The 13,512-nt window shown below is 36.8% G+C and overlaps 1 protein-coding gene across 4 annotated transcripts in view; it reads left to right on the forward strand.

Annotated features, from left to right (window-relative positions):
• Positions 1–13,512, forward strand: part of BMPR1A (bone morphogenetic protein receptor type 1A) — a 139,390-nt gene that overhangs the window by 100,147 nt on the left and 25,731 nt on the right. For all 4 annotated transcript variants that reach the window (XM_032423975.1, XM_032423973.1, XM_032423974.1 and 1 more), the window contains exons 3-5: positions 4,037–4,255; positions 10,753–10,915; positions 13,357–13,459. In XM_032423975.1, the coding sequence (XP_032279866.1) occupies positions 4,189–4,255; positions 10,753–10,915; positions 13,357–13,459 (333 nt within the window). In that variant the 5' untranslated portion in view covers positions 4,037–4,188. The remainder of the gene's footprint in view (positions 1–4,036; positions 4,256–10,752; positions 10,916–13,356; positions 13,460–13,512) is intronic.

Raw genomic sequence — 13,512 nt, forward strand, 5'->3', positions numbered from 1 at the left:
GAATACTAGTTTATATTCCAGCTGTGGTAATATACACTACATTAATATTGCACACGATAGGTCCTAGACCGTAAACTTAATTTATCAGTGAATGCCAAATAAATATATATGGTGTTAATGCTTTTATTAATCCAGTTTTTAAATGGATGTTGGTGTTCTGGGGCCCTCTTCTCTTTTCATTCTTAGAAGGCCATCTCATACAAAGCCATAGCTTCAAATACTCTGTGCTGTTGACGTAGTAGATTTGTATCTTCAGTACCAAATGTGTCCTTTAAGCTTTGTGCGCATTAGACATTCCCTTTGGGTAATCTCAAATGTCTAAAATTGAACCCTTGATCTCTTCACTCCTTTCAAAATCTGCTTGTCCTCATTCCAGTAATTGCTCATGCCAGAAATGTAGAGATCTTTGACTCTCATTCTCCCTTACCCCACAGTCTAATCCAGTACTAAGCCTTGTTGAGTCTGTTTATGAAATATACCTTGAACCCATCCACTGTACCACCACCACCCAAATCTTAACCACCATTGTCCCTCTCCTAAACTCCTATACTGTCCTTCTCAACTGGTTTCTTTACTTCTGTTTTTGTCCCCTCCAGTCCATGATATAGGAACCAGATAATTGCCTTCCCATCCCACTTAGATTTAAATCCCAGATCTTTCATACACTCTTGCCTGATCTGGTCCTTGTTTTTCCTATTTCTTCAAACTCACATCCCATCAACTACCCCTTATTCTCACCATTTCAGAAATATCATTCTTCCATTGCTCTTTTCTGCCTCAAGATTCTTGTACAGGCTGTTCCTTATGTCTAGAACTCACCCCTTTTCTTTACCTGGCTAACTCTGATTCTTCAGATCTCATCTTAAATGTTGCTTTTTAGCATGGCTTCCCTTAGTCTCTCCAGATGAGATTAGGTCACTACCCCATGCCTCTCTCGGACCTGGCACTTTTCTTTCCTCACACTTAGCACAAGTTATGATTACGTATGATTTGTACTGTCTTGTTTAGTGCCTGACTATCTTAATTGTCTTGTTTAATGACTAGGAACTCCGTGAAGACTGGGTCCGTTTTGCCCTCATCAGTCTATTCTCAGTGTCTAGTACAGAATCATGTATATAATAGGTACTTAATAAATATTTAGGGAATAAATTAATAGTCAGTGGCAAGAACACTGTTCCTGCAGGACTTCAGCATTAGAAGGAATCCGATGAATCACTTAATTGGTCTAGTCTCCTTTCCGTCATGTCTGTCATGTCCTTGACAGAGGTGCATTCACACTTTGTTCCTTTGATATGCTGTGAGCAAAGGCCCCGATCTTTGAGTTGTAAGCTCAAGTGTAGTCATTTCCCTATCCTTTGCATTCCTGTCATTCCTCTCTAAAGTGTTCAAGAGGCCTGACCAGGTGGAGTAAAGTAAGGTGGTGACCCTCTTTGATTACAGCAGTGGGCCTCCATCCCTGCTTGATAAGATTGCCTTCATGTCTCAGCAGTTGTCATAAGCACTGATGCATATTGAGCTGGTAGTCAGCTAAAACCTAACATTTTTCTTTTAAAGATTAAGGCTTTCCATTGTTGGGTTGCAAATGAGGCAGTTGAAGCCATTTTACCTTTAGCCTTCTGTTGGCTGATAGCTGTTCTCTATACAAGTTATTGTAGATCACACCTGTTACTTCCTGTGCCATGTTATAAACATGAATGAGAGGAGGAAACTTTATTGAGCACCCATTCTATACCAGGCTCTCCTACTTTATAATATATAATTTACATTGTGTAACATACATAAAATATCCAGCAGGGCAGTCTAGGGTAGCAGTTAACACATGGACTCTGGAATCAGATCTCCTTGATTAGAATTAGAGCCCTGCCACTTACCAGTAAATTCCTTAAACTGTGCTTGCCTCAGTTTCCTCATCTGTAAAATTAAAATAATAATCGCACCTACCTCACAAGGTAGTTGTGATGATTTGATAATATTAATATATTCAAAGCATTTATAATGGTGCTGGTACATAATTAGAGGTGAATATGTATTAGCTATTACCTCATTTAGATCTTAAAATAATTATGAGTTAATAATATAATTTCAGTTTTACAGATGAGGAAACTCATCCAGAGAGGGTAGGTTACTTATTTCAGGCAGATCAGGATTTGAACTTGTGCCCAGCATAGCAGTCACAGATGTTTATGGGAAGAAATCACACATAATCCCCTTCCAGTGAAAGGGACTGTGACTGTGGCAGGTGCTTAGAGTCTCCTCAGCTGCTCTGCAGGATGCTTTGGTTGTCCCTCTAATGAGACTAGACCACATATTAGCTTTAAATCAATTGATGAGGAAACAATGACTCTGGAAGATGGAACCAGTCCTAGTAATCAGTTTCGCCCAAGACCATGAGCTCCTTGCAGCGGGGACTGCCATACTCATATCTGTATCCTCGCACCCTGCACTGATGTGTCATAGGCAGTCCGAAAGTGCTGTTGGTGAGTGGGTGGCGGTATGGAGCTGGCGGAGCTAGTAGGAGAGGCCGAAATAATGCCAGGCTTTTTGTCACGGGTGACTGAAGACATGGCACTACCTCCCTCTGTGATAGCAAATGCAGGAGAAGGAGGCAGGCCTAGAGGGTTAAGAAGGAAAGATAATGCATTTGATTTAGACGAGTGGTGTGTAATCCCAGTAGAGATACTTAGTAGGCAAATAGAAATAGGACGGGAGAACAGGGTTGGAATTATAATGCAGACTGCTTTTGAATTTGAAACCTGGAACAAGTATCCCTAGAATCGCAATTGTGTAATTTCAAGAAGGGAGTTTTCCCAAGAAATGCTATTAAGTCACATTATGGATGTTGTTCTGTAATTATTTTAGATTTTACGTCTTACTGTCTCAGCATTATGTAGGTGGGAAGCAATTTAATTTTATAGTAGAGAAGTGAGAAATTTAGAGAAGTGAGAAATGTAGAGGTTTTAGAAGTCAGATATTAAAATGCACAATATAAATGACACTCTATAAACCTTATTTCCTCAATACTGAAGTGCCTTTGAAGAGCTAAGTGAAAAATTCTTAGGTTGATAAAATAGAAAGCTCAGGTGGTTTATGGTAGAAATCATGCTAGGGGTAATTATGTCATGAATAAATAAAATCTTTTTCATTCAGGAATAGTTTAGGCTGAAATCAATAAAATCAAATTGTCTAAACCAATAGGATGGGAGAAAAAACAGAATTATATTCATCTATATACGAAATAGTGAGGGTTTTTTTGTTACCCATTTCAACTATTTTATAATTGCCAAATCTTAACTGGGGAGGTTAGATTTCACATCATCCATATTAAAAGCTCAATTTTATACTAATGAAGCCAGATTTGCAATATTTTAGGAAAATAATTTTAAGATATATTTCTGTTGCTTTAATGATGAAGCACACTGCTTATTTAAATATGTGTGATTAGCTAGGCTTTCTCTTCTATAGAATAAATTATTTATTGCAAAGATTTGAGGTGTTTTTATCACATCTATTAGGATTTGAAAGATTATTGATGAATAACTTCATATTTTAAATTCAGTTTTTCTTGCTTTATTCTTCGTATATTTAGAAATTGTTACTAATAAAATAATTAGAGCAGCCAGAAACGACTATTGGGATTATTTAGTGTACTTGTTTTACATATGCTTAATCTGAGATCAGGAGAGGTGGCAGTCTACTGAATTATTTAAGCTTTTGAATTACAGTGCCCTTTTGTTATTGTAAATAAAGATAGCTTTAATCTTTAAAAATGTATTTCATTTCTGGGTGGCTCACTTGGTTAAGCTTCCAACTCTTGATTTCAGCTCAGGTCATGATCCCAGGGTTGTGAGATTGAGCCCCACATTGGGCTCCATGCTGGGCATGGAGCCTGCTTAAAATTCTCTCTCCCTCTCCCCCCACCCCGAAATGTATTTCATTATTTAAAGGAATGTTTGAGCATTTGTTTTTCTCTCTTAGTTTTGAAAACTTCCCAGAATTCAATTATATTCATTACCTTTTTTATATTTTTATCTTTCAGGAGTCAAGAGAAAGCAGTGGAAGTTGGAGTCATTGTCAAGTGATTGAGACCTTTTGCAAGAAAATCTCTTTGAATAAAAGTCATTTAAATTAGTGACATAATAAGACCAGTTATTAGAGGTGACAGTGTACAGGAAACATTAAAATTGAACAATGACTCAGCTGTATATTTACATCAAATTATTGGGAGCCTATCTGTTCATCATTTCTTGTGTTCAAGGTAAATCAGTGTTCATTTAAGTAATCTTTTTCAGTATTTTATTTCTATATTTAAAATACCCATTCTTGAAACTGCTTCTTCTACTTATGTGCCTTTTTGAACAGTTAGGCTCAGTATGCCAGCATAACTTTTAAGTAAAAAGGCAAAGAACAAATACATGCCAGATAATTTTGAACTTGATTGTGATAGAAACATTTTCAGATATTTGTAAAATTTCAGCCTCTCTGAATCTGTTCTCTTATCCATAACATAGGCATTGTGATATGCAACATTAAGTCTTGTGAGAATTAAATGAGATAAAGTATAAAATAAAGTATCTGTCCTAGTAAGACTAGGACACAGGGTAATAGGTACTCAAGACATAGTTTTAAAATTCCTTTCTCCTTTAAAATACAATACAGAATAAATGTAAATAATTTAAAAAATCATTTTGTCATCATTAAAAAACTTCAAAAAGGTAAGTTGCATTTGTATGTGCTAAATACTAAAATTTCTTCATAGAATATTCAAAAGTTTTATTTATGAACAGCATTGTAATTTTGTGTTCATAGCTTGGAATTCCCAAACAGGAAATTACTGTGATGACTCTGAGGATCAGACGGGCTATATTTGCACATGGGATTTTTCCCAAATGGTTTAATTAGGACATTATTTCAAACTGAAGAGAGAGTACTGTTTTGCAAAAGGATTTTAGATTAAAGTTATTGGGTATCTTCATTCTCTTAAGTTTATGTCATCACAGATTGTTCTTTCATAAAGTTTTGTTCAGAGTGATAAAGATTAATATCTACTAGCAAGAAATACAATTAACAGCACAAATTTTTTGACAGTTTCATTTTTTTTTTTTTTAAATGTATTTATTTGAGAGAGAGAGAGAATCCCAAGCAGACTCCCTGCTGAACATGGAGCCCAGTGTGGGCTCAGCCGCATGACCCTGAGATCATGACCTGAGCCGAAACCAAGCGTCAGACACCTAACCTATTGAGCCATCCCAGGTGCCCCTGATGTTTTCATTTTAAAGATAAAAATAAAATCTGTAGCTTCATATTTTGTCTTAGGTGTAATTGATACCGTTAGTATTTTCTTGCTCAGAATACAGAGAGCCCTCTTCCAAAAGCCACTTTTTTTTGGTGAAATACCAAATTATTTAATAAAACACCTTTATTTTAACAGCTCTTGTTATATGTCTTGTTGATCAGCATCAGCCAAAGCTGTTTTGAAGATGAGTTAAATTAATAGCATATTTGCTACCTCACTCCCAGATAATTAGTATTTGATGTTAAATTTTTTAAAAAAATCTATATAGATCACACAGAGGCAGTGTAATTCAAAATTCTTTCCCCACCCTGATTGAAATTATTCTGTAATAAACTTTTATTAGATGAAATAACTGGTCATTAGTTATTAGGTGTAAGCAAAAAATATTGGTAAGAATTACATTTCTGTGATGAATAGCCAAATGTGTTACATTTCCTTTCAAAAAGATTAGTTTGAGAGTTGCTTTAAATAAAATAAAAATATTTAGTCTTAAAGAAAACTAAAACCAATGTAGACGAAAATGTTATTTCTTAGAGATTACTAAGGATTGGAAGTGGTGTTAGTGGAAATGACTTTAGCTTCAACTTTAGCTTCAGTTGTGTCACGGGAAAGTAAATTTCTCCATATTATTGGTTTCCTAGTTGTAAAATAGAAACAATAACATGTATCCTAGATGTAAACAGGAATTTTTGGAGCATTAGATGTTTTGATAAAGATTTAAGTCCTTTACATTGAGATAAAGTTATTCAAGTTGGATCAAAGAATGCGTCACCTGATACTAACATCTAATTGCTATTTAGTCCTTGTTTTTGGCTTGGTCACAAGTTTTAGAAATGGATTTTAGCTTTAAGAAACTGATTACCCAACAAACAGTGACTTAAACAAATAGATTTATTTTTGATGTAGATGGTAGATATTTGCTGGTGCTCATTCAGTAGTTGAGTGGTGTCAAGGTTGACATTTGTAGTTTTCTTGGCTTTTCCCTAATGGTTACAAAACGGCTGCTGTTATCTGCATTGGAGGAAGGAAAAATGGGGAAAGGGTCAGCACTGACTTCAACTGCATGTTATTTCAGGAAAGCAAAATGTCCCCAGAAACCAGCCTTCTGCTGGCAGATTTTATTGTGTTTTGTTGGATAAACTGAGACAGTTGCTAGGGCTACTGGAAAACTGGGAGATGGGGTTGTCACAGTCAGCGTAGATTAATCTAAGTCCATTGCCTATGGCTGGACACATGTCCCGCCAGACAAAATCAGAGTTTGGTCAGTTAGGAAGATAGGGAAAATAGATATCCTTGGGACAACTTAAAGAGTCTGGAACAGATTCTTTCTCTTCTGTCAGTTAAGGTGTTTTCAGCTCTAAGTAACAACAACAACAACAACAAAAACCCAATTCAAAATAGCTTAAACAATAAGGAAAATGTTGTATTACAAAACAAGAAGTCTGACGGTAGGGGGACTTCAGTAAGTTAATTCCTTGGCTCTCATCAAGTTCTTTCTCTTTTTCAACTGTATTCTCCTCCACCTATTAATTTAGCCCTAGGTTAAACTGACTCCATGGCCACAATGTGGCTCCTGTGGGGCCAGAGATCCCATGTAGATATGGCAAATTTGAGTTGGCAGCATTCGGTAGAAGAGGGAATGGATGTCTCTCGTGTCTCTTTTTAATTGGTAAAGAAATCTTTCCCCAGGCACCTCTCCTGTTCCTTCCCCTTCCTTTTCCAGTGGACTTCCTTCTAACTTTATTGGCCAGAAGTAATTTATGCTCTTGTGTCAGCAGTGGCAAGGGGACTAGAACTAAAATTGTTGGATTAGACAAAACAGTTGTCTCTACTGAGGGTAGGGCTGTGCTTCCCTGAATCACATGGAGGAGGGGGCAAATATTTAAAAAAGGGTGTGTGTGTGTGTGTGTGTGTGTGTCTAGCAAGGTAAAGGGAAGAAGAACACCTAACAGCAGTTGTTGCAGGGTACTACACCTGTCTACCTAATCTCATACATACCCTTCTCGCATGCATATGCTAGAAGTGCTCGTGTCAATGGAAATACTCAATTCCTCCTCAAAGGTATATATGTATATATAACCCAGAGGTTTATCCACTTAATGCACTCGGCCACTCATCCAAGACTTTTGGGTAGTATGTAACCGTGTCCACCAGGTTCATATGGGCCTCTTCATGGTCTAGCAGTGGGTAGCTAAGAGAGAAATTGTTGGTGCCCAACACACCCAGTATTCAGTGATGAAGAAGAAATTGGATAAGTACTATATAAACTCCCATTCAGAAGGACAACTTGGAAGCCACCTTCAGTAGTCACCACTCCGTAGCACATAGATTAAGGAGAATTGTTACTGATCACTTCGTACATGCAAAGCATTGATGTCCCATTGGTCTCTCCAGCTCCCCTACCTTTTGCCTTCTGATTCCTATTCTAGACATTCTGTCTTAAGGACGGGGGAGGACTTTCTCTGCTTTGTACAAAGGAAGACCATAGATGACTGGGGAAGTAAGAAAAATTATTTAGTCAGGAAAAAAATTGTAAAATCATGGATGCCAAAAATTGCCATTAATGACAAAGGAAGCTGGTATAAATGTGTCTGTATATAGTCACTTGTATCTTTTAGCTATTCATCTCTGTATTTATATATATTTGTGGTTTTTTCTCAGTTGTTACACTTGAGCATGTAAACTTTAAGTATTTTTTTGCATGTATTTGTTTGAAATACAACCTATAGCTTCAGCCCACCCCAGACCTCATAATTTTATGCTTTGTAAACACAGGACTAGTGAGTAGAAAGAGATTGGCATATTGTAGGAACTGACAGAAGGCTAGCATGCCTGAGCATGGTGGAGGGTAGGTGCTGTGAGTTGATGTTGGAGAGGTACACAGGGTCCAAATCCTGCTGGTGGTGGGCATGGTGAAGGAGATCGGAGTTTATTCTGAGTGCATGTGGAGCCATTAATTGGTTTTAAGCAGGGAGTGACAGGATCAGATTTATGTTTCTAAGATAACTCTGGCTCCTATGTGGGAAATGGATGGGAGGGCCCAAGAACAGAAGTAGGGAGGTGAGTGTGGAGATTCCTATCTCAGAAGTGGCACAGCATGATGGGGCCAGGTAATAGCAGTGGAGTTGGAAAAAAGTGGAAAAACTTGAGATCTATTTGGGAGATTGAGCCAAAAGACTTGGGGAGATGGGTTTGAGGAGATACGTTAATGAGTTCCATTTTGGACAAGTTAATTTTGAGATTACTTAAGCAGGTCAAGGCTGGAGGGGTAAATCTAGGAACTATCAACAAGGAGATTTGTTTAGACCATGGGGTGGGTGCTGTCTCCTAGGGAGATACTGCAGAGAGGCTGTTGCTTAGTTATTTTTCTCTGCATCCATGCCTCTATTTAGGGAAATCTTGTAACTTTAAGATACAGCTTAGTTTTCATTGCTTTTGACACCTAGGCTGACTTTGTGTTACAGGCTCCTTCCTTCGTTTACCTTTGTATTATATCACTTTTCACAGTGTGTTTATTTATGTGCTTATTGTCCTTCCCCATTTCTCAAGGACCAGATCAGTTTCCAGCAATCGGTAACTTGCCTGCACGTAGCTGGCGTCTAATTAATGTTTTGTTAAATAAATATTTGAGGTAATATAAACCCCAGATGCAAGTTATTATAATTAGGATTTTTAATTTCCTAAATTCAGATAGTGTTTGGGGAAATTATGTGTATTAACCATGATATAACTTTGAATATTCTAGGTATTGGTGATCTTTTAGTATGATCTTTGTTATTAAATAATTTCTTCATTTGTACCCTATTTTATATGTAATTAAGCCCTTTATTATACATTCATTTCATCTATATATAACCTTGAGTTGAACTGGGCAGGAATTATTATCGCCATTTTTTAGAGATAGAAGAAGTTCAGAGAGTAACATCTATGGATATATTTGGGAGTTGAACCCTTACCCTCACACTGTTATTTCCGTGTCATTTCTATCACACTATACTGCTTTTTCTGTGTATCACTAGATATTTGAAAAATTAATTGCATGTAGTATATTATGTACCATTTGCTCTCCATACGTAAATTAGTGCTTCCTTCTGTTACCGTAGTGGATTTTAAAGCTGGTGAAGAGACTTCAGGTGGCCTCTAGTGCTGCAGTCTTACTGAGTAAATGAGGTCTGAAGAAGTGACAGGGCTTGTCCATGATCATCCAGCTAACTAAACTATGGTGGGACCATCGTAGGACCATAGTAGACCACAGTTCAGGTCACCTCGTTTTTAGCCTAGTGGATTTCTTCTATTCTTGGCCATCCTGCCCTTTTGTTACTTTTTACAGTTGACATTCCTAACGTAAATGAGGTCTTTAAGCTTTGTTATCAATTTAAAGGGTTAAATGAAAATTATTAAAATTCAAGGCATGGAGTCACTAAAAAAAATTAGCAGCACATTCTTTTCCTGTTATCAGTGTGTGTTTGTGTGTTACTTTTTCTTTTCAATAGTTCATCTTACCAGTATGGCTAAATTTAAAGTCAAGTCCACATTGGAGGAGCAAGATGGCAGAGGAGTAGGAGACCTAAAGTCAAGTCCACATTATGCTTGAACCACTTATTTAACATTTATAATGAAATGTTTATACACAATTCTCTTAATATTTTATACCTCTTTGGCTCTACATATTATTCCCTGGAGGTCAACCCTACAAGGAATAGGCTAGCCAATTTCAGCTGATTCGGAGAGAGGGAGGAATTACTAAAACGTTTTAGTTCTGTTCTGCTTTCAGCCTGAAAGATTCAGTACCAAATATGACAGTATCTGTCATTTGAGGCTACTTGACTCTAATGCAAGAACACAGTTCTATTTTCATAAGCTAACTACTGCCCTACAGTAACCTTCAGTTTCTGGCAGCATAGGCTGGATTTGAACCAATGACCTTGAGATAAAAGGCACCAGATAATATGATTAGTCCCCATGCTCTCGCAGTTCCCTTACTTAAGCAATTAAAGTCCAAAGCGAGATGCTTAGTAATTGCCCTTCCACGCAGAGGCACAAATAAAGGACTTATTTTTTTTTAAGCTAGTCCCAAGTCTTGAGCCAAGGAGTTTAAGAACCATATTTGTGTATTTTTTTAATGTTTGGAAACAATCTCAGACTTCCCTGAAATTGCTTCTCATTTTGTACCTTTCTTAAAGTCATGACCATATTCTTCTACCTTTGCCACATTGTCTTCCACTGTGCAAAACTTGTGACATAGTCCTCTCCATATGTCCCACAATACCTGGGATGGTTATTCTGTGCATAATAGGTTATTAACAAATGTTAAATGTATGAATGAAGTGTATTTTTAATTAAACACAGTAGCTCTCATACTGTAATAAGAAAACCTAGAAACTTCTCATTGGAAATTGAAATTGAAAGAATTAGCTTTTCAGAAATGGTTTATTCACAGATTTCATATTTGAATACAGGGCAGAATCTAGACAGTATGCTCCACGGTACTGGGATGAAATCGGACTCTGACCAGAAAAAATCAGAAAATGGAGTAACCTTAGCACCAGAAGATACCTTGCCTTTTTTAAAGTGCTATTGCTCAGGACACTGCCCAGATGATGCTATTAATAACACATGCATGTAAGTATTTTATGCAGTCCTTCTTAAAGTTATGAGAATAGGAGCGCATTTGGTGCTATTTTAAGAATTGTTTACATTGTTTAAGGTTGTTGTTTTTTTTTTCTTTAATTTTATATGGTATCTTTCCAAAGAGCCAAAAAGCTTCTTGTTCTGTATATGGGAATATTTAGTACTACTACATGATTGATGGTTCTTTTCTTACAGTAACACTGTAATATCCTTTTTAAAGGAGATAAAAGGAATCTGGTATTTGTCTAACATTTTGAGTTTATTTAATAATCTTTTTATCATAAAGTTTACTGATACTTATTGTAGAAAATTTAGAGATTACCAAAAAAGAAATTCACCCAAAATCTTATAATTCTGAATTGGTTGAAATATTTTACAGAAAGATAGGAGTTGATACTATGATACTTAATTAATTTTATTTTACTTTCTTACAAGTGAGCTCCCAATCCAAATCTGATTTATATGACAGTTTTAATTTTCCTACTTAATTTTATGTTAACTATTCAACACATTTATAAATGATCATATAATTCTATTCCATATTGTTTGGGGACATTGAAGAATTGGCTTGCTAGCCAAAAAAATTCCCTGAACAACACAATCTCATCAGTTAATTAACTGTGTCCCTGTTATGAAGGTAATAACGTCCTGCTTTGTACTTTCCTAATAATTGTATGCTCTTTGAATGTCACCAGATATAAAGCCAAAAAGTATACATGTAAAATATTGAAATTATATGATAGTTCACCATGTCCTAGATTTGTTGTTTGTCCTCTGGTGGTAGTTGAATTTATTGTGACAGCCTGGATAATCTGTCATAGGGGAGTGTTCCACACTATGTCACCAGGTAATTTCTTGCCAAACTTATTGTCTGTAACTGTGCCTGATATGTGTGGGCTGTTAGTGGCTTAGTAATCCAGAATAACTGAAATCATTAATTTTAACAGAATTTTGCCCCACACTTAGCATTTTTCCTTACAAAAAAATTAATAATTCTGCAAGAGTCTTTTAAGTAGAAACAATATACTTACTGATATGAATAAGTAAGAGCACACAAAAAAGCTTTTGTTTTTATTTTTGTAAAGATTTTATTGATTTATTTGAGAGAGAGAGAGAGTGCACGCAAGTGGGAGGAGGGGCAGAGGGGAGAGGGAGAAAGAATCTCAAGCAGACTCCCAGCTGAGCATGGAGCCCGATACAGGGCTTGATCCCACAACCCTGAGACCATGAGCTGAGCCAGAATCCAAGAGTCAGACACAACCGACTGAGCCACCAGGCATCCCACAAAAAAAATCTTTTACAAGTGGCTTCCTGCCCTTTAAAGTCTAAATGAATATATTAGGGGTAAACTCCACATACTAATACTAAAATGACAACATTTCGTTAAATACATATATATGTAAATTTTTTCTTTTTTTATTTATATATGTATTTTTTAAGATTTTATTTATTTATTTGAGAGAGAGAATGAGAGAGAGCACATGAGAGGGGGGAGGGTCAGAGGGAGAAGCAGACTCCCTGCCGAGCAGGGAGCCCGATGCGGGACTCGATCCAGGGACTCCAGGATCATGACCTGAGCCGAAGGCAGTCGCTTAACCAACTGAGCCACCCAGGCGCCCCTATATATGTAAATTTCTTGAAGCTGTTCAAAAGTTATCCCTTTTTTCATATCACATTCAGTAAAATGCACCTCTCAGGATCTTAGTCAGTATGTTATTCCCAAGTATATTTTTCTTTGTCATTTAGTCTGGTTTTGTGTTTCATAAAAAAGTTGTTTTTATTTATTGTCTATGGTATGTGAATACTGAAAATCCTATGGATAGAAAGAGGAAGTCTTTTTAAGATTTACTTATTTATTTGAGAGAGAGAGAACAAGTGTTTGCGAGTTGGGGGAAGGGCGGTGGGGGGGAGAGCGCGCGAATCTCAAGCAAGTCCCTACTGAACGCGGAGTCTTGCTCACGGGGCTTGATCCCACGACCCCGAGATCGTGACCTGAGCCTGAGCTGAAACCAAGAGTCAGACACTCAGTTGATTGAGACACCTAGGTGCCCTAAAGAGACAGCCATTTTTAAGCATATTTTTAAAACATTAAGATTCTTTACTTTGTAAAATTTTATAAATCAGCTTCCTGTGATCACATGGCTGTGATTAGCAAAGAGAAGTTACATAATAATTCATATTTGGAGGACTCATTTTAAAAGAAATCTTTTTCCACCTTGGACCATTAGGTTTTAGTTCAGATGCCTGAAACTCTTTCATTTGCCTGAAAACCCATAGAATTTTGCTGATAAATAACATGTGAATGCAGTTCTAGTTCAAAAAACAAGGTACTAAAGGTCATTAGTACCCAGTCACATTCAAATTGAGATTTAATTGGTACTTTCTGATGTGAAGTTATGTTTTTTGTTTTTTGGGGGGGTCTTTTCTTTTAGAACTAATGGGCATTGCTTTGCCATCATAGAAGAAGATGACCAGGGAGAAACCACATTAGCTTCAGGGTGTATGAAATATGAAGGATCTGACTTTCAGTGCAAGGTAAGATCTCATTTGGGGCCTATGAAATAAAGAAGGGAGGGACCACGTGAAAG

This window comes from Phoca vitulina, unplaced genomic scaffold (genome assembly GCF_004348235.1).
Source record: "Phoca vitulina isolate PV1807 unplaced genomic scaffold, GSC_HSeal_1.0 scaffold29, whole genome shotgun sequence".
NCBI classification, from domain to species: Eukaryota; Metazoa; Chordata; class Mammalia; order Carnivora; family Phocidae; genus Phoca; species Phoca vitulina.